Raw genomic sequence first — 21,271 nt, forward strand, 5'->3', positions numbered from 1 at the left:
GAAAGGAGTGTGGTTTGCTTTTTGATTAGGGACACTAAAATTATTCTTAGCCCTTGTAGAGAGTGGTTTATTAGTGCTAGGGTGTAAGAAAATCGGACCTTCTGGGATGTTTGCGTGACCTCTAGGTAACCCATAAGTGCTTGAACTGGGCATAATGTTTTGTCTGCTAAATTAAGTTTCCTTATAAGAATAGGAGATTTCCTTTTAAAGGATCCTCATTCTTGGCCAGGAATGATGGGCCTGGGGACAATAATAAATGATTATCAACAGTTTGTGTGATATATCGTCCCCGATTTAAGAGAGCCCAGTTCACTAATACGGGCCCTGAAGCTAATGCAATTAGGAAGATCGCCTCTTGTAGTTTGAGAGTTGTGGTTGTATTGGATCCACTGAACTGAGGAGTAGATAGAAGTCTAAGTACCTTGTTCAGGGACCAAGTAATTGGGAGTCTTTTAGGGAGCAGGTCTTTGTAGAGCAAAAGACCGTAGATGGGAAGTAACGACTTCTATGCTGGAGTCAACCCGAATCCATAAAGCAAGGGTTCTGATAATGCTGTCTTGTTTGACATGATTGTTGTAACCGCAAGGCGTTTGTCTTCAAAAAGATATATCATAAAATTTAAAATTGTTTTTATAGAAATTTCAACTGGGCTCTCAGTATGGATATAATCTAACCATATCTTCCATATGGACTGGTATTGTCGGATAGATGACGTCCGTAACTTTTGCACTAGGTACCTAGCAATGTTGGGTGAGTAGTTTTCACGGTAGATAATGTTTAAAAAATCCACACATGAAGGTCTCGGCTCAGAAAGGAGGATGCGTAAATAATTTTCCCTCCTACTTTCTGGGATAGTACAGTGGACGACAGTGGAATTGATCTTTTCGCCCGCTGTGGAAGTGATAGGAACCAATGTCTGTTTGGCCAATTTGGGGCTATTAAGTAAGCTGTTCCTTTGAAGGTTAGGAGTGCTTAAAACCTTCGAAATCTGGGACAATGGCGGAAAAAGATATGTCGATCTTCCAATTGTTCCAGTCTTGTAGGAAGGCATCTCTTGCTATTGCTTGATTGTCCAAGCTCGAGATACACATACTGGAAGTTTGTGGTTCGTCGTATGTGGCGAACAGGTCCACTTCCCGGTTGTGGAAGCATGTTGGCTATTGTTTGGAAAGAGTGGTTGTCCAACATCCACTCCGTTGAGGCTGTCATTTTTCTCGATAGAGAGTCTGCTATTACCTTGAGAGACCCTGTGAGGTGAATTGCAGACAGGTGCCACTTTTACTTGTGTCGTCCCAAGAATGGCTAGCATTACCATGTTGAGAGGAGGTGAACGTGATCCTGATCTCTTGATGCAGGACACTGCAGTCGTGTTGTCTAGGACCAACAGAATGTGTGTCTCTTCTGGAGGTTTGAATTTTTGAGAGACAAAACGCAGCCATCAGTTCCAGGAAATTGATATGACATTTCCTCAGAGAAACTGACCACCTCCTGCCACCTGACGATCTCCCAATGTCCTCCCCAACCTGTCAATGAGGCATCTGTGTGTATTGTCACTCTTACAGATGGAGGAGTCAGGGTGACCTGTTTCGCCAGAGATTCCTTCCTGGTCCAAGGTCAAGTATCTCCCGACTTTTTGATTCTTTTGGTGAGATCTGTCTCGCAGCTTTGTGTCTTGCGTGTGACAGCCAAAATTTGTTCACGTTTTTCAATTGCAATCTGAGTATTGGATCTATTATGGATGCAAATTGCAGTAGACCCATCATGCGTTCTAATTGCCATCTTGAAACTCTGGGCTGGTCTAGGAACCTTTTGAGGTCTTTCCTTATCCTGCTCTGAGTTTTGATGGGGAGAGACAACAGGCCCTGAAGAGTATCCCAACACAGTCCCAACCACTGAAAACGTCTGCTGGGTGTGAGACGGGATGTTTCCCAATTTATTAGGAAACCTTTTGACTGGAGTCTGTTGATCATTGTTCTTAAGTTTTTTAGGCATTCTTTTCTTGTGGCCCCCCAGATTAACCAGTCGTCCAGGTAAGATATTAGTTTTATTCTTTCCTTCCTGAGTTCCTGGACGACTACCGTTGCTAGTTTTGTAAAAATTCTTGGGGCAATGTTTAGTCCAAAGGGCATGACTTTGAACCTGTAAGTCTCTTCCCTATCCGTAACCCTAGGAAGGGGCGAAAGGGAGGCAATAGGACGTGCCAGTATGCATCTTTCAGATCTATAGAAACTGTCCAACTCCTTTTGGAATGACTGAACGCATTTCTTGGGCAACGGTAGTCATCCGAAACTTTTGGCAAAGAATGTGCTTGTTCAATGTTGGTAGGTCGAGGATCACTCTTTTACGGAGGAATCCTTTTTGGGAACACTGAAGAGACGTGCCTGGTGGCGAATATACATATGTTTCTCTATGGCACCTTTTAATAGGGCCTTCTGCACGTAATCTTCTAGAGAGGGGTTTGATGCTTGAAAGAACCCTTTAAAGGAGGGGGAGGGTGGGACCATTTCCACCCCAGTCCATTCAGAACAATGCTGTGTCCCCAAGGAGAAGATTTCCATTCTTTGTGGTGTCTTTGGAGTCGACCCCGACCAAACAATTCCTATTGATATCCTCCTCTTCCTCTACCTTTTCCTTTGATGGACATTCCAGGCATTGCTTTTCCTTTTCCTTTGTATGATGGTTTTGACCTTATGAAAAGGATGTCCTTGCTTATGTGGCTGTTGCTGTACTTTGAAGGAGGTTGTCCTTTCTGGCTACTTACCTGTTTGTGAGGAAAAGATTTGGAGGCGATTGCAGGCTTATATGATTTTTATCAAAACGAGTTTTTTTTGAGCTGGGTAAAGGGAAATTCTGGGTTTTTTGTTTCCCAATTTCTCCTTTTCCCAGAAGAGCATACACAGTACAATTTTGTTGTCGTGCTTGCTCGTTGACTTGTGTTACCACAGCATCCTCAAACAGGTCCCTACAGAAGGGATTAGACTGTAATAAGGCCGTTACATTAGGAAGTGACTTGTTGGAGCCCTCCAATGTTTCCATTCACGCTTTTAAGCGCCAGTCTAAAAAGTCATAGAGTGCTTCCCATAGGATTCTCATGAGACTTTTAGCCACAGCAGCAAAATATGTCCTGGTGTCCTCTGGAAGCCTTTTGGTGGCAGCTTCTAGCAAGGTGGAAGAGGTCAAGATACTGAGGAGAAGAGTCCTAGCACGGAATTCTGATGAAGCTGTCTCATCTGAGATTCTTCTCATAGGAGTCCCAAATTGTTGAGTAGCAACATCCAAGGGAGCTTTTTCCTTTCGAAAGGAGCTGAAGTGTTGCCCACTCCTTGGTGGAATTTTTTAAACCGGGAGGACTGTGACAAATGGTTTTAGTTCTGCCAATGGCTCCCATTTTCTAGTTACTACATAATTCTGGAAGTTTGTCTTCACATGATTAATTATTTTAAAAGTGAAGGGACAGAAGGCTGGAGGTACTTGGTGAGCTAATTGAGTTTTATTCATGATGGGAGTATAGATGCACCTACCATTGATCTGGTAAAGGGCATCATCAACAGCTTTTAATGCTGTGTTACCACATAAGAGAACTGTTTCCTTTTGAGGTTTCTCCATGTCCGGTAACGGTGGAATTAGGCGCCACTCCGTATTAGGGAATGCTGCCTTGTCTCTAAACTCCACATGAAGAACTTCAATCATGGTTTTTCTCTCGTTAATGAGATACTTACCATCAGGAGAGAAAATGCACATTGAAGCGTCTCGCCAAGGATTGTTAGCATCATCAATAGGGGAGAATGTTGGAGCCCCTGTTGTTTCCACTCTCCTTTTCGATTGCAGGATGAAGTACTTTTACACTTTGGAGTGTACATCACTGACTTTATTTCTTTAATTTCCTGTTCGAATCATGCAAAATGCCCATTATGTACTGCCGTTCTGTGGCAAAGGCATCTTTTGATGTTGCTCATAATTTCCTTACGGAACTGGTCAAATACTGCAAACTGTGTATCCCTTTTTGGGAGCTTGCATATTCTGACTGAGCATCTGCAGCCAGTGTGACTGCCTGTAGCCCAGGGAGTAGAAGTCCTGGGTGAGTTACTATACCCCTCTGAATATGTAGTCATTTCACTTGGGGTTAACTGAATCCTTGTATCCCTTTTGGGGAAGGATCCTGATCAGCTTCTGAAATATGCATGGGGATTGAATTCCTTCTGGAAAGTTTCTGCCCGATAAGCTGAAGGTAGTGTCCCTGGTCCTTCTGGGTTCAGCAAGGACATTTCGGTAGCAATATCAATTTCATCTAAGTGATGATCACCTCCAAGAGGAACTTCCTCCATTTTCTCCGCAGGGTTTGCCTGGGAGGGCCTTGGGACTGATGTTATGGGTTTTGGGCCCGAATATGGATCCTCTGAGAACGGGTTAAGTATATGCTGCCGAAGATCTGCCGGAAAGATATAATCTCCCCCTTCCTCTCCCTTGCTGAACCCTAGGACCCATTGAGACAGCCTGAAACAAGCTGTTTCGTCCTTGAAACTTGCTGCCAAGAGCACACTGCAAACTTCGCACATATCTGGTGACCAGGCAAATTTGTCCTGATTTTTGCAAGGACTATGCTCGTGGCAGGTGGAATGGGCCGTACCCACTGGCAAAAAGCGAACCGAGCAATTTGCTACGGAACACTTGAGCTGAGGGTCCTGCATAGTAGTGGCTCTGTAGTGAAAGAACCAAGTTGTTATTAGAAACTAATTTAGAATAAATAGTTTTTGAAAGAACAGACACTTTGTAAAAACTTTGTGCCATTAATATATTACATCTTACAGGTTAATTTGGTTACCATGCGTAAATGTAATACGCTACAAAATATGCTAGTTAACAAACTGTTGTAGATTTTAGGTTGACTGCCAGCATATATTTAGAATAAATAGTTTTTGAAAGAACAGACACTTTGTAAAAAACTTTGTGCCATTAATATATTACATCTTACAGGTTAATTTGGTTACCATGCGCCATTAATATAAATGTAATACGCTACAAAATATGCTAGTTAACAAACTGTTGTAGATTTTAGGTTGACTGCCAGCATATAGGGCTGCATTACTTAAGCTGATAGTCCTTTTGCAATGGCTTATGTGAAATTTAATTCCTGTCATGCCTTAAGGATTATTCTATAAACTAATCTGTTTAACAGCTAAACCAAGCTACTGTTTTAAATGGCTTAGTTTAATAGTTCTAGTATAATCTACTTTAATCTAAGCATAGATCTCTTAGAAGAATCTCGCTAACCTATTCTAGGTCGTTTCTTATTCTAGGTTTAATTAAGAACCTAAGGATATACTGTATATATAAGCTTTACCATAAAATGAATTTTCTTATTGGTTTTTTGTTTCGTGCAGCTGAGACTACATTTCTGTCTGATACTCAGCTGCGCTGTTACTAAATTAACAATCGGAACGTTCCCTTGAGGGGTTTCCAGTAAATCTGGTTAGGCTATTGTCTGTTCTAAGAATTTATATCACCTGTAAGGATATAGGCTTCATAAGATCTTACTAATGTTATTGACCCTTGAATACTGTTTATATGCACTACTGGGCTTATTCTTTCTTAGCCTAGTTAGGGTATTAGCTAATCCCGACTTTTACAGATGACAAATATATAGGCTATATAAACTTAGCAATTTGCTAATAAGTAAGCACAGTTAGGCTACTATGTTTGTCTAACCCAGGTTGACAACTTCCTTGATTGTATCCAATCCTAGGTTATTTGGTCTATGATATCATATAGTAGGCCAATAATGTAAACTCTTATAGTCAGGTTATCACTTACTCTAATCTAGGATACTGCCTAATCTGGGCTAATTATTTCACAAGGGTATGGTTACATAAAACACAAATGCCTTAGTATGTAGCTTTTGAGGCTAGGCTACTATCTCATCTTGCATAGGTTATTATTTTCATCTGGTTCTAGATTATCATCTAGTAGATTACTACCTAGTAGTGATTGTCCAATAATGGGGTGTTTTTGTAAGTTTAACTTAAACTAATATAGCTACTGCCTAGTCCTAGATTATATGGATCATATGCAAGTTCCGAGGTTATACCGACGGGAAAATTTTTAGTTTCCTGTTTACCGAATTCTAGGATCGTTGGTGTAAACTGGGCTGCTGCCTAGTTCCGTAAAAGAATATGTTTTAAAAGGTTCTTACTTACCTTAAATTTGGTTAATCTCTACCCCAGATTATTTAAATCACCTTTAGGATATGTAATCCTAGATAGGCTATGGACTACATCTACTACATTAACATTATTCTGACTGAATTTGTTAGGCTACCGCCTAGGCTATTGTGGACACCGTTATCTAAAAGGATTATCTAAATTAATACTAAATTGTGGAAAATTTCTTTGGTTACACATTATAAACTGAATGATCAAAACATCAAATTTTTAAAACTTTCGCAACTAACAGAGATCATGAGAGGGCACCGGCCATGTGCTCTGAAGACACCGACCATGTGCTCTGAAAACAAAGTTCAGTTTTCGGGAATCTATACACAAAAGGCATTTGTTCCACAGTTAAAACGAACAACTTTTAAAACTCGAGTTTAAAAATAAGCACTTAACTTTCGAGTTTGGATGTTTCCATAATACTTGCTGCTTTACACTCTTGAAAACAGTAAGGAGCACTGACGGGTGAAGCGATCACGGCGCTAGAAGAGGGTAATGGTGATGGTCTTTTGCCTGCCCGGTCGTAAAACAAGATGGCAGACACGCATGCGCTAATAGTCACTTCTTGCAGTTTTGATGTAGGAAAAAACTGGGTTCAGCTTTGCTGAAGATAAGGGAAAATGCCTCTTATCTTTGAGTCCATTATACTCTATCACGTGTCATAGTGTTTTCATTACGACACAATACCCAGCTACAAGACCAGGCTAGAAAAATATTTCTTTGATACTAGTCTAGTCACCATGGGAGCACTGGCACACCATGGGGGTAACTCCTTTGAGGACGAGACAGCGACTACGCTATCAAAAATATGAAATTTTGTACCATGCCATACCTGATGTTCTGAGTGTATAGTGCGCTATTAAAAGCCCATTATGGTTATAGTACTTTATTAATAATAGCAAACAGTACAGTACACATATATAGGAGTATCTTTAACATGACAAAACAGCTATAGTACAGTGTAATTTTGTTGCATGTATTGGAAAAAATTACTGACATTTTATAAGTGGCTGGAGGGGTATTGATTAAAGATTTTGGGTAGGACAACTTGAATATTATATAAGTAATAAATTGTTTATTAGCTTGAACACATACTTTAGTCTTTCTTGTTTGTTACTATACAGTACTTGTTAACACAAACATACTTTAGACTGCTTTTTCACTTTAGAGTGTTGTTTACAGTGATTTCTGTAACCTGTGATTTTGTTCTTAAATGCTTGTTATATTTGCAGATCACTGACACTACTGTTGATGGGAAGGCCAAAGTTACTTTAACATTAGAAGACATGGATGCTGTCTTACAGCATGTAACTGAAACTAATCTGAGCAGTGAAGAAAGCCAGAAAGAGGAGTCACAAAATTATATACCAACTAGAAAGTCACGAAATCTTCTAGAAGAAGAGAAGCCTCAAATTACTTACATAAAGGGAAGTAATCATGAAGAGGTGAGTAAACTTCTTGTTTTCATGTGTAGTAGTTCAGTCTTACAATGTTATATCGTAGAAATTTTGTTTAAACTTTATTTTTGAAACTATGAATATTTTTCCCTTTCAGCCTGACACACAGAAACATGCTCATCAGTGTCAAACATGCAGTAAAAGCTTTAAAAAAGCATCAGATTTGATAAGACATATAAGAACACATACGGGAGAAAGACCTTTTTCTTGTGCTCAGTGTGGAAAATCATTTGCAGTGAAATCAACTCTTTATGTGCATATGAAAACTCACTCAGGTAAAAAGATTCAATGTGTCCTATATGCAATACTATGTTTTGCTACAAAGGCAGCTTAAACATTCATATGCGACTACATACTGGAGATAAACCATTTAAGTGTAACCACTGTGGAATGAGTTTCAGGACATCTGGCCATCGTAAAAGCTCATGTTATAAAGCATTTCAAGACTATTCAGGCACTATCTGGTCGAAATGCTAAGTTGGGAGGTATGGTTGATGAAGGTCAGTTAAATCCATCAACTACTGCAGATGAGTCTGTTATGGAAATCCCTAATGAAGAGAATTTGAATTCAATGGTCATGATGACAGATGGGACAATGTCTCTACAACTTCCAGGCCTAAGCCTGACCACCATTGATACTTCAGCAATGTTGAACATTCAGCCAGTTACTCTTGATGAAGCTGTTCTTAATCAGTTACAAGAGTCTGAAGTCACAATGATGACTACTGGTGAAGGAACTGTAGATGAAGATGCTGAAGATTCCATTTCAGTGAATCCAAATGTAGTCATGACACAAAATCGTGCAGTTCGTCTGCAGTCAAACCGTGATGTAAGTGATTCTGCACTAGAATTCCAGATGGTTGATCAAGTAGAAAAGGTTTTTGTTACTCATTCCTTGATTGAACAGCACTTGGATCGTGTGCAGGAACATTGAGGAAACTCCGTCTTTCATCCCTCAGGAAATTAATTTATCTGACCTTGCAGTTCCTGGTCAGAACAATACTGTTCAGTGTACATGGTGTTCTAAATCGTTTTTGAAGTTAGCTGATTGGGCTGAACATTTATCAGTGCACAATATTTATATAAAAATTAATGAGGAACTGGAAAGTAATGAAAGTGAAATACCTGTGTCTCTAGTCATTCCACCCATGTCAGGCAAAGATAATTCTGACAATGATAGTGCTATTTTATCAACCAGTGCAAGCATAAAACTTCCCCAGGGACTGAACATAGGAGAGTTGACAGTCTCTAAGTTGGAAAATGAGCAACAGCAATTAAATCAGAATTTTAAGGCAACTTTATCAGATAGTGGAAAATCATACAGACTACATAACAGTATAGATCAGCAAACAACCCCAAACATTAGCAGTCAAGGACAATATTCATGTGACAAATGTAATGGACGAAAGTTCTCATCCTCTTCTGCCTTACAGAAACACATCAGATCATATCATCAAAGGTGTGTGTTTTGTATAGAAGAATTAGGGAATAGATCTGCCTTACATGAGCATATTATTCAGGAACATTTACAACTTGCTATTGAAAACCCTTTGACAATAGAAAGAATAGGACTCAGAATCAATCTCGTCCCAGAATCTCATAGAGAGGGGTCTGTTAATGGGACTCAAGGTGCTATGGAGGAATTTGATCCATTAGAACTCTTCCCGAATAGAGCTTAATTATTTAGAGGCTTTTTTTTTTTATCTTTTTCAAGGTAACACAGACTTGTTGAGAATTGATTCATTTGGAAACTGTACTGTATAGTGATTGTAAATGTTTTTGTTTTGGAACCTACCAAATACTTAATTGGTAAATTTTATTTACAATTTGATTAAGAAAAGTAGGAGTTATGTGTAAGATGTATAAATTAAAATTAATATATATGAAATATTTGAAATATATTAGAATTGCTGTAAATATTTCTTCCTTTTAAGCTGCAACAGTCTTCAAAATGTTCTTATTGTAAAAACAATTTTATCCATAGAATGCAGATGAAAATAATTTTTATATATCAGGTGTTCTGTCATCTTCATTTTCAATATTATTTGCATACATTGGAATTGTTTTGTGCCTGCCTATGCATAAGGTGTTCTTTTATGTAATCTGTCCCTTTGGTTGAGGAATGAATGACAGTAGGTACTGTGGTGATGGTTTTGCCAAGCCACACTTGATCGACACATGTTTCATATCAAGCCTGATACCATTTCTTTAATTTCCTTTACAAAGAGATTGATTTTTTACATTTAGAAATAATCAGTTTAAACTGTCTTACATAATACCTCATAAGATATTTATAGACTATGTGATTTTTAGTTTTGGCCATAAATGCTTCCTCTTATCAAGCTTAATGTCATTATATTTTGGGAGAATTATAGTTTATATTTGTATGCACAGTGAAGTTGAAAAATTTCTAAACTAGGCAGAATGTGACCATTATGTGTTTTGAAGGATTAAAAGCTTACAATGTTTTATTCTGCAACTGAAAGGTTGTTCCATGCCTAACATTTATAGGGTCAGTTTTACAGGATAACATATGGGTAATATGAAACCACTTCTTATCATTCCTGTTTTCTTTTGACAGATGTGTATGGTGCATTGTTTGTTTGGGTATATCCCTGAGTAGGAAATATTTTGGTGCATTTCTCCTGGTGCCATATAATTTATTGTGAATATCTTTTGTCGAGTTCTATTTAAGTGTAAAGACTGGTAGTGTAGATTTTCAAAAGAGATGGTTTTCCTGGTGAATTACCTCGGGTAAAATTAAATTAAATGTCAATGGTTAGGTAAATTGTAAAACAATATAATATGGATACTGTATTCCTAATTTATCATGAAAAAATTATCCAATGTTAATGTTGGACAAGTTGTTAATGAATATATGGATAATTTTAACTTATGAGTTATTAGAGAAATAATCTTTTGGAAAGTAATTTTGCTAATTGGTTAAGCTTTTATATTTGACATGCTTCTCTGATTTCACTTATTATGAGTGAAATATATCAATCTGCTATAGTTACTAATTTAATTACACTTAACGGACTATGACTACTATAAAGTTAATTTATAAATATTGTTCCTACACAAATATAACCCTTTGTTCTTTAGATAGGATTTAGCTTGCAAAATGCGAACTGGAATGGTTATTCAAACTTATTGACAAGGTAGCAAATTACTGACAGGCAGTGGGGAGGGTGGACCCTACTTACCTGTCGTTCTGCACCCCACTTTGTTTCTGGCCTACATCAAGTTCAGACGTCTTTCATGACTCTCTCCCCAACTTCTGTCGCTCAAACTAATGTTGATTAAACCTGAGTATTCCTTTCACTTTTTTTTTTTTGTTGGCTATGTGTTTGTATTGCAATTTTTCAAACTCATTGGTCAAATAAGCTTCTTGCAAGGAATTAAGTTTGTTTTCAACGGACACATAACAGCTGCTGGTAGTTACACAATGGGTGTGTCACTCTCCAACATACATACTAATTTATTTACCTTTCAGGTATGGTAGATTTAGCCACCTGGATGTTTTGTGACAGGGAGGTTTACCTTATTTACAGTAATCCTGCTATCATGGCCTTCATTTGTATTCATTGGAAATAGGCTATGTAGCCTTATTCCTCTGATTTCTTTGGCTCAGTCTTTGTGATCCTCAACAACTCTGCAGAGAAGGTGAGTTCTGACAGTGGAAGGAGATAGAGGCATTCTCCTTCCTTTCTCCTTCATCTTCTGTGTCATTCTTCTGAACCTCACCTCCACTTTGACTATGGCTGGAAGTTTAGAGGGGTCTAACGTAGGGTGGGGAGTCTCAATTGCCATCGGCAACTAATTTCCCAGGCAGTGCTGGTAATGAGTGCTGTTCCTTAGACTGGAGGTTCTCTTTGTCTCATCTTTCTGTAAACTTTTGAGCTTGCTTCGAGCCAAATTTTCTATCTCTGAGACAAGTAATGGGTTGAGCCTTTGTGCTGCTTGTTCACTTCTTGTTTTCTCGGCCTACGGACCGGGTTTTCAGGCATAATGAGTTTGCAGTGTTCTCCTGCTTTGTATAGTCAGATGACTGTAGAAACAGTTACAGGCAGTCCCCGGGTTAAAAGGCTCTGCTTACGTCGTTTGTAAGACACCCAAAATATCAAAAGTAAGGTTGGTTACGATTTTTGATAATTTTACCCTTACAATGATTTTCAGCTTACGACGTGGCATAGGAACAGAACCACCATCGTAAACCAAGGACTGCCTGTAATCGCTTTAACCCTCCACACTGCAATCATTCCTTTCTTTACTGTTGAAGTTTTGTCTTCTAGGAGATACGATCATGGATAGCCCTTACTCATATTTTTTGTGAGTGAGTACACTCTCCACAACTTGTTGGTTTGATAAGCATTGGGGCTAGGATAGGAAGCTTTCACACTTTCTCCCAAGCTTTTTCACTAGGATGTATGTGCTCATATCGTCCTTAGAACCAAACGGGTTATAAACCCAAGTGTGGAACGATCCCATGGGGTTTTCAATGGGCCTCATCCTACAGGTGACGTGTCTCAGGCTTTCATCGTTTGGAATGTTCTTGAGGGTCCTGTGCACCAGGATTGGATGCCAAGGTTCAGGGGCTGCTTTAGTTTTCTGTAAAAGAATATTATTGTGCTGGCTGTGTCTGTCAAATTCAGCTCTTAAAACTATTGAGGCTAGAGGGCTGCAAATTGGTATGTTGATCATCCACCTCCAATCATCAAACATACCAAATTGCAGCCGTAGCCTCAGTAGTTTTTATTTTATTTAAGGTTAAAGTTAGCCATAATCGTGCTTCTGTCAGCGATATAGGATAATCCACCACCGGCCATGGTTAAAGTTTTTTGGGTCAAGTTCATACAGGATTATACCCACGATAAGTGCCAAAATTTCAACCTTCGGTCAACTTTAACTCGACTGAAATGGTCGAAAAACGCAATTGTAAGCTAAAACTCTTACATTCTAGTAATATTCAATCATTTACCTTCATTTTTCAACAAATTGGAAGTCTCTAGCACAATATTTCGATTTATGGTGAATTTTTGAAAAAAAATTTTCCTTACATCCGCGTGGTAACTCGGCCGAACATCTCAGAAATTCTTTCGTCACTTTGTTGTAATGTTTGCACCGTTTTATATTAGTCGTTACATAAAGTTTTATATATGAAAATATGCGCAATTTCATGTAGAATACAACAAAAAATAACTCATGGTTGTAGCTTTTATCAGTTTTGAAATATTTTCATATACCTTGATAAATAGAAAAATTCTACTTTCGGTCAACTTTAACTCGACCAAAATGGTAGAAAACTGCAATTGTAAGCTAAAACACTTACAGTCTAGTAATATTCAATCAATTACCTTCATTTTGCAACAAATGGGAAGTCTCTAGCACAGTATTTCGATTTATGGTGAATTTTTGATAAAAACATTTTTTTATGTCCATGCGTTTAATTCATGCATCATTTTGTGATAATATTTTCTTTGTGTTGCTTTGATTGTTTTACAATTTGTTATATACCAAAATCATTGCAATTTAGTGTAAAATACAAAAAAAAAATCGTTAGCTTTAACCATTTTGCTCACAGCGATTTGTATAAAATTATATATGAAAATTTTTTTGTGCTGTCATATATTTCAATATTTATATATGATCATGATATTTTTTCTCATTTCTGATGGTTGCATACTAAACTTCAGGCAATGACAAAAAGGAGCCAAAAATGAACTCTTAATCTTAAAACTAAGCGTGCTGCGATTTTTGAAAAAACTTTTTCCGTCAGCGCTAACTCCCTAACACTGCAGGCATACGGGAGACGTTTTTGTAAATAGAGGCTCGTCGTTAGAGGGTTAATACAGGTTATGTGTAATTCTAAAAACAGGAAAGCTGTAAAAACCAAAATTGTTTGTGCACTGATGTATCTATTTGCCAGAGTCCAGTAGTACAGTTATACGTATTTAAAATAATATTAATAGGAATTTGCTTTGAATATACTGTATATAATTCAATGTGTGTATTGTAGCATTATAGAACACAAACATTATGATTAAGTGCTGTTTTGAGAAATCATCAGCTGATTGAATACAAGTAGCATCCTCACTACCATTAATTTCTAAATGAAATATAATTCAGAAACATGTTCTGACAAATCAACAAAGGTGGGTTTGAAAAATACAGCTTACCCTATTTATAAATACCCTAGTTTTTAAATTAAGTAAATGTATGATTTCACCACTTTAGGATGTTGCTTTTGCCTATTCGAAATGTTTAAATGCCTGCATCGTTATTGTTGTTGTAGCCACAGCTACAGCTTGAATTTGTTTGTATACTTAATGACCTTTTCCATTACATGAAGGATGAATAAAAAGTATTTTATGTTTATTTACTGAATTCAAAATTGAGAATTAACAATTTTATAAAAGTAACTTACCAAATAATTACGTAGTTATTAGTTTCTACTTTATGCGACAGCTCAAAATTTAAAAATCGCGTAGCACTCTTTTGTTTTGGGTGTAGGTAGCCTGTCCTGCCCACTTTCTGGGAAGAATGGGTACAACACAGCTAAAGAGTTCAATTTGTTCCTGCAGGTCAATGACTAAACATTGGTTGATGAGCAGCTCTTTGGATTCATTTTTCACCAGATGGTTGTGATTTTTCTTCATTTGGTGAAGTATTCTGTGGTTTTGGTAGTGTGCTAATTTTAATTAGCTTAGCTAATATTCGGGACTTTTCCGATTGTAACTTTTTTTACTCAGTATGTCAGACTCTAGCTTGTGTAGTGTTAGGTACTGCAGTAAAGGCTGCAAGACCAGACTCACATTGGCTAAATGTGACAGCCACACTATTTACAGCCACACTATTTGTTGTTTTTGTTGAGAGAAAGTTTGCTCACCAGACCTTAATTGTGATGAATGTAAAGACTGGGAAAGGGAGATGGAAAACTTTAAATGCTTATTTGGATAAACTTCAGCTTGACAGACAGAGGAAGGCAACCACTAGGGCTGAAGCTAGAGCTTTGCTAGTCAGGTAATTCTCCTATAGTAGATGTTGTTGATTTACTTGTCCCTTCAGTGCCTGTGACTACCTTTTCCTTATCTCCAGTCCTCTGGCTTTTTCAGCTACTCCAATCCCTGGCTCTGATTCTTCCTAACCCAGTGCCATTGCCAGATATTTGATCTTGTTAATACCGTTTCCCAGAGTGGGAATTCGGTTAGAGTCCTGATGGACAAGTTTAATAGTGTTGGTGTTGGTGCAAGTGTGTGTCAAGTGCATTGTCAGTAGAGGGGGTGGCTACTTGTCCCACTGACACTCCTAGACCAAGGTCCCTGCTAAACCCCCTTTGCTTACATGGAAGGAAGCAAACTGGCAGTCCAAGGAAGGTCGGTGGGATTTTTGCCCACAGGTAGTCGCTTTCTCAACCGAGCCTTTTGTGTGGAAATCCCAGGACTCGGTGGACAGCCACTGGAAAGACATCCGGTTGGATGTGCATACCTTGTCATCTAGCAACTCGGACTCTCATGGGGCCAAAAAGTGCAGCCAGCGCTTTTCCAGTGTATCAAGGCCATTGAAAGGGCATGGCTCCTTGGTGGAAGATGACTCGGCCTATCTGTAAGCTTGCAGCCATGAGTGCCCAGCTTCCAAGCGCCCAGGGTTTAAGTGGAGGGCACGCTTTTGATTATTGATGAATATTTTGAAATTTAAAAAAATGGTAAAATGGCCGTAAGACATGAGCAACACCTTCGTTATCATGTGACCAAAGCATTTTTCGAAATATTAAAATTAATGGGTTTTGGGCCTCTGCCCCACACAGTGAGGTAGGGCTGACGTTTGGCTCTAATGACTATTGTCATTTTTTCCTTTATTCGCCTAATTTATTAATTATTTTGATTTTATATCACCTTATCTCCTACGTCTGGCAGCGTCTAGCAACAACAGTGGCTTATTCCTTGGTGAATGCGTGGTCGAAAGAGAGGGTGCGAGTCAGTTGTCCCCAAACGTTGAAAACGGGTGGTGGGCAACTTTTACTTTGAGCAATTTTTTCGCTATTTGCGGTGTTTGTTGCCGTTTTTTTACATCCAGTAACTCTAAATACAATCTACTGTATATACTTTCACCTTCACAAATATGCTCACAGTTGATGAAATGCATAAAGGATGATGAAAAGGAGTATATGATGACAAGTTCATTATATCTAGATCTCAGTTAGATAAAATAGTGTCAGTATTAGATGCAAGGTAGGAAATTGCAAGGGTAAAGTTCAGGTCGTAGCCAGGTCGGCAACGTGACCTCCTTGTGAATATGGTAATGCGGGTTCGATTCTCGCGACCGCCATTCACAGGCTCTTCAATTTCTTCCGTCTGGATATTCGGCTTCGTAGTTACAAGCATATCCAAAAAGTGCGAAGAATTCGAGAAGTTAAGAGGGCATTGTGGCTATTAGAATTACATATGTGTCTGGTAAAAGTGACCAGTAGATTCTACATATATATTTCAGCCCAAAAGCAATAAAAACGATTGCCCACTTGGCTACGATGGTGAGGATGGGTCTATTCCAGCTCTAACAAAATATATATGAAAACGACAGGTATATGTATGTAATGAGGCGATAGACTTTTATCCTTCTCGTAGCCAGGTCGGCAACGTGACCTCTTGTGAATATGGTAATGCGGGTTCGATTCTCGACCGCCATTCACAGGCTCTTCAATTTCTTCCGCCTGATATTTTTAAACCGTCGTAGTTACAAGCATATCCAAAAAGTGCTAAGAATTGAGAAGTTAAGAGGGCATTGTGGCTATTAGAATTACATGTGTCTGGTAAAGTGACCAGTAGATTCTACATATATATATATATATATATATATATATATATATATATATATATATATATATATATATATATATATATATATATATATATATATATATATATATTATATATTATATATTATATATATATATATATATATATATATATATATATATATATATATATATATATATATATATTTCTTGGATTGTAAGCTTTGGCAACCTGTGATTTATTCTTATGTTGCAAAGCCCCACTAAAGTAGAGGTGGCCCTGACTCTACCACCCACACCACTACAGGTCGAGAAGAGCTCCCACCAGAGGCAGTATCTATCTGCTGTAGCTCCCTCAACAGGTAAGGTTACAACAAGCATTTCACAATGCTAGCTAACTCTCTATCTCAAATTCATCTCCATCTCTGAGTGTTTTTGAGAAGTATATGTCCATGTATCACACCTCCTGTCAATGTGGGATTCAGCTATGTAATTATTTGGTAAGTTACTTATATAAAAATGATATTTTTATAATAAGGTTTTACATATACTTTCCAAATAATTACATGATCAGAGCCCTCCCTCCTCCCCTCTCATGGACATAGGGCATAAACGAATTGAGCTCTTTAGCTGTGTTGTACGTACTCTTCCCCTGAAAGTGGGTGTGGCAAGCTACCTACATCCAAAACAAAAGAGTGCTTCCTCGATTTTCAAATTTTGAGCTGCTGCATAAAGTAGAAACTAATAGTTATGTAATTATTTGGTAATATATATAAAACTATTTTATTATAAAAGTGTTTTTAACAAGTTGACAATTGCAATGCAACACTCAATAAACATGCAATAGTTATGGTAAGTAACATTGGAGAACAGCTGTTTTTCAATTCAGTTATGTATGTTAGTACTTACTGCTGTTTATACCAGTGTTGTGCATGAAATACTAAGTGGTGGTTAATTCTAAAAAATAGTAATGAATTATTAGACAAGCCACAAGTTTGGTAAGCATGGTTGAACATAGAACCTACTGAACTTTTGCTTAGATGTAATATGCATTATCAGTGGAATATACCAAAACTGAGACAGGCATAGGCACCTAGTGTAGCATAATGCACCAAAAATAAAACTTGCACATTAGGCATATCCCAGTGTAATCTACTAAAAATGCAAATCGCACAATACATAATACATGATTAAATCATGTTTTTGAGGACAAATATTCAAGGGTCACATGATACATGAGCATACTAATTATGGTTGTTTTGCTGCTGAACATTTTTGATTTTACAGAATTATTTATTGGAAATAATATTTTCTTGTGTATTGATGGAGCAAGCTTCAGTTCCAAAATTGAAAAGTATCTAAAAACCAAAGCACAGCTTGCCCTAAGGGTTTTAGGTAAGGAATTGTGAACCTGTGTAAGATTCTGTGGAAGGGTTAATTAGCAAAGTTTTTGATTTTCTTAGATTTTATAAATTTTACTTTATAAGTTAATCATTGTTTAACATGTGACTGCACTCTTAAGTTGAATTTTGTCAACCTTGCCATTCAGTCTTTTTATTCATCATTGTATTTCAGTGATGGCAATACAAATGATGGGAATGAATCAAGTGACCAGACTACTGGAGTTGCAAGTGAAGACCCAGCTGTGCGAGTACTGAGTCAGCTGTCTACAAAGTTCTGCCTCAATTTGTGTTCATCGGTTATCAACCACTTACAAGCAGGTGTGGAAATTATTTTTGGGGTAATCCTTAAGTGTCTTAATGTTTTGACATGATTAAGGGATTGCTCTTAAAAGCATCATATAGTTTAACATCCTTTCAAAATAATGTCAAACAATGAACTAAATTTGTCCTGAGGTGTTATTTGGATATTAAGTCATTTTATTCACTAATGAAAGTGTTATCGGAGAGCAATGATAGTAATGTGGAGAAAAAAGGATAACTAAATATAATCTTCACTGGATATAGTATCCATCTGGCACTGTCCCTAACAACTTCTGTACGAACTCCTTACATTCATCTATCCCATCATCCCCAAACTTCTTCCTTGCCAACGTCTCCAGCCTACAAGCATACAGTGACAAGGTTTCCCCAGCTTTCATTCTTGCCTCATCAAATTCATTCTTCCTCTTATACTTAACACTCGCTTTTCATACGCCCGCTTGCTCAACTAGTCTAGCTTTCACCTTGTCATACTCAACATCCCCACACTCATAATAACCCTATACATATCAAGCAAAAACCCAGTCAAATATTCTCCTAATGCTCGTGCCCACACTCTCTTACTTTCCCCATACTTATCCTGACAAAACATTTCATACTCCCTAAAGAAATCATGCACATCCCTACTTCCATACTCATTATACTTTTCACACCGGGTACCTCCTCACATACATAGCCTTTCTCACTTCTTTCTCACTTTCACTCTCACTTTCGCTACTTTCACTCTGTCCTTTCATACCCTCTTCTGAATACAAAGAGTTCACTTCTGCACTTACATTCATCTTACTCATTACACTCTTCTTCCCCTCTTTTTATCCACTTTTATCCACTCGCCTCCATCCACCTCACTATCACTACTGCGTTCACCTCTCCCTTCTTTCCTGCCTTTCCCACTTCCTTTACCCTTCTTACCAGTTTCCTTTCCTTTCCCTTCTTCCCTTTTTCTTCCCCTGACTTATCCTTACTTTCCCTCTGTTCCTTCCCTTGCTTTTCATTCCCCTTTTCCTTACCCTGCCTCTCATTCCCTCGTTTCTTACTTCCTATTCCCATATCACTTTCATCACTCACGCTTCCATTCACTTCTTCCTCCTTTTCTTTCTCTCTTGCCCCTTCACACGTTCCAGAGAACCTGCCTCCAACAGCCCCTTCTCCAAAAACACCCTTGAACATACCTTTCACCATTTCTTCCACACCTTTCATCATTCCCTCCAACTTTTTATCCATTCTCTCTTCGGACTCTTTCATCTCCCCTTTCATTTCTTCTTTTGCACTTCTTAGCATTCCCCCCATCTCCTCCAACTGACTCCTCAACTCCTCATTCTCACTCCTCAGCCTCCCATTCTCCTCCTCCAGCCTACCCTGGAGTTCCCTAGCCACTCGGAGTTCCTCTCTCTCAGTTTCTCTATCTCACTCATCCTGACCTCTTACTCTCACTCTACCCACCACAAGCAATCCTAACGGCTATTATACAACAGCCCCACGTTGGGCGCCAAATATTATGTGGCGGGATTTTAAAACACAAAAAAACAATACACAACACAGATACACCGAACATATAACCACATACAATACTCACTATGATCCTCGGTTGCTGGGAGATGGTTGAGGGTGTCCATGGTCGCCAACACAGTAGACAAAATTCACAAACAACCGGAAAACAGACTTCCAACCAAAAAAAACGAGCAAAAAGAAAGAGACACATGCACAGACAACAATGACATCCAACAGAAAACACTCGACTCACGGAACATACAATAATCATGCACCATCAATGTCCGCCTTGCACAGAACTCAGCTCAAGACTCTCTCAAAACCGAAAAAAAAACTCCCTCGACATTTGCACAGACAGACAGCACCGTAAACAACCTAACGACCTCATCCCTCTTCCAACAACCGAAGCACTCACTAACGACAATTACACACACACACACACACACACACACACACACACACACACACACACACACACACACACACACACTCTCTCTCTCTCTCTCTCTCTCTCTCTCTCTCTCTCTCTCTCTCTCTCTCACAAAACGTTGGGAAATGCTAAATAAAAACAAATTTATTCATCCCTCTATACCATGAAATTTAATATTCTACCAGAATTTCACACTTGATAAATACTTGGAGGTCTGTATCCTTGAAAGTTTATTAGATGAATACAGTATTTGTTTGTGAAGTACTGCTGTACATTGAATAATTTTAATAATGATTTTATGGTCTCAAAGCTGATAAAAAAAGGCAAACAAAGGTTTCCTGGATAATTCTGGCTTCTTGTCACTGTTATTATAAAACACCTTTATGGCTTTATTGTAGGAAGTATCAAAAATATGAGCTGTATAACATGAATCCCTCCCAGCATTAAAGGGAATAGATTTTTTTTGTTTATGCGATGTCCTTTCAGGAATGCATATGAGTTGAAGTGTTTGTCGCTTTATGTATAAAAATTTACACTGAAAATGTTTGCATCTGTAAACAGTGTCTAAAAAAGGCAAGCAACCGTTTCTTTTATTTTAGCATAAATTTGATTGATTACACACATTCATTCATTTTTTGCATGAAGTTATTTACGTCTTAGTTCTGCTAGCCAAAATATCATGTGCATACCAAGACCAAGGCACAACTATTTGATTAATCTTATGAATAAAATGTTTACGAAAAACTCCATGTATAAATCTGAGTGAACTGGTGGTAAAGGGTTACCAGCTACCGTATGCAAAATATTTTTTTATTGAATTTTCATTACAAACTGATGTGTCTTAAATACACAATTCCAGTACAAAATTTTACTGTCCGGTTAATTGATTTTCGAATTTTATAATACTAATTCAATAGGCACTTTTGTAAATAAAGGACAAATATCAAAACTTACTAAGCAGGAATCAGGATTGATCTTGATGCTGTCGAAGTCTGATAAATTAATCAAGTGGGTGCCTGATATAGTTCCTAACAGTGACAATAACAATTTTATAAGATAATTTGAAGGTTTATACTGTAAGCTGTCTCTTACAAATGTTAAAATATAAGAGAGGAACAGTATACAAATTTCTAGAATTTCCTAACTTCCTATTTGCAAATGTAAAATTG

At 37.9% G+C, this 21,271-nt stretch overlaps 2 protein-coding genes across 3 annotated transcripts in view; both read left to right on the forward strand.

Annotated features, from left to right (window-relative positions):
* Positions 1-21,271, forward strand: part of ca (claret) — a 307,235-nt gene that overhangs the window by 273,729 nt on the left and 12,235 nt on the right. For both annotated transcript variants that reach the window (XM_067121505.1, XM_067121496.1), the window contains exon 24: positions 18,036-18,181. In XM_067121505.1, coding sequence (XP_066977606.1) covers positions 18,036-18,181 — 146 coding nt within the window. The remainder of the gene's footprint in view (positions 1-18,035; positions 18,182-21,271) is intronic.
* LOC136848826 (zinc finger protein 32-like) lies at positions 7,446-8,023 on the forward strand. Its single transcript, XM_067121568.1, has 2 exons — positions 7,446-7,654; positions 7,764-8,023. The coding sequence occupies exons 1-2, from the start codon at positions 7,496-7,498 to the stop codon at positions 7,998-8,000; spliced, it is 396 nt and encodes a 131-aa protein (XP_066977669.1). The 5' UTR covers positions 7,446-7,495; the 3' UTR covers positions 8,001-8,023.

The sequence above is a fragment of the Macrobrachium rosenbergii genome, chromosome 2 (genome assembly GCF_040412425.1).
Source record: "Macrobrachium rosenbergii isolate ZJJX-2024 chromosome 2, ASM4041242v1, whole genome shotgun sequence".
Taxonomy (NCBI): Eukaryota; Metazoa; Arthropoda; class Malacostraca; order Decapoda; family Palaemonidae; genus Macrobrachium; species Macrobrachium rosenbergii.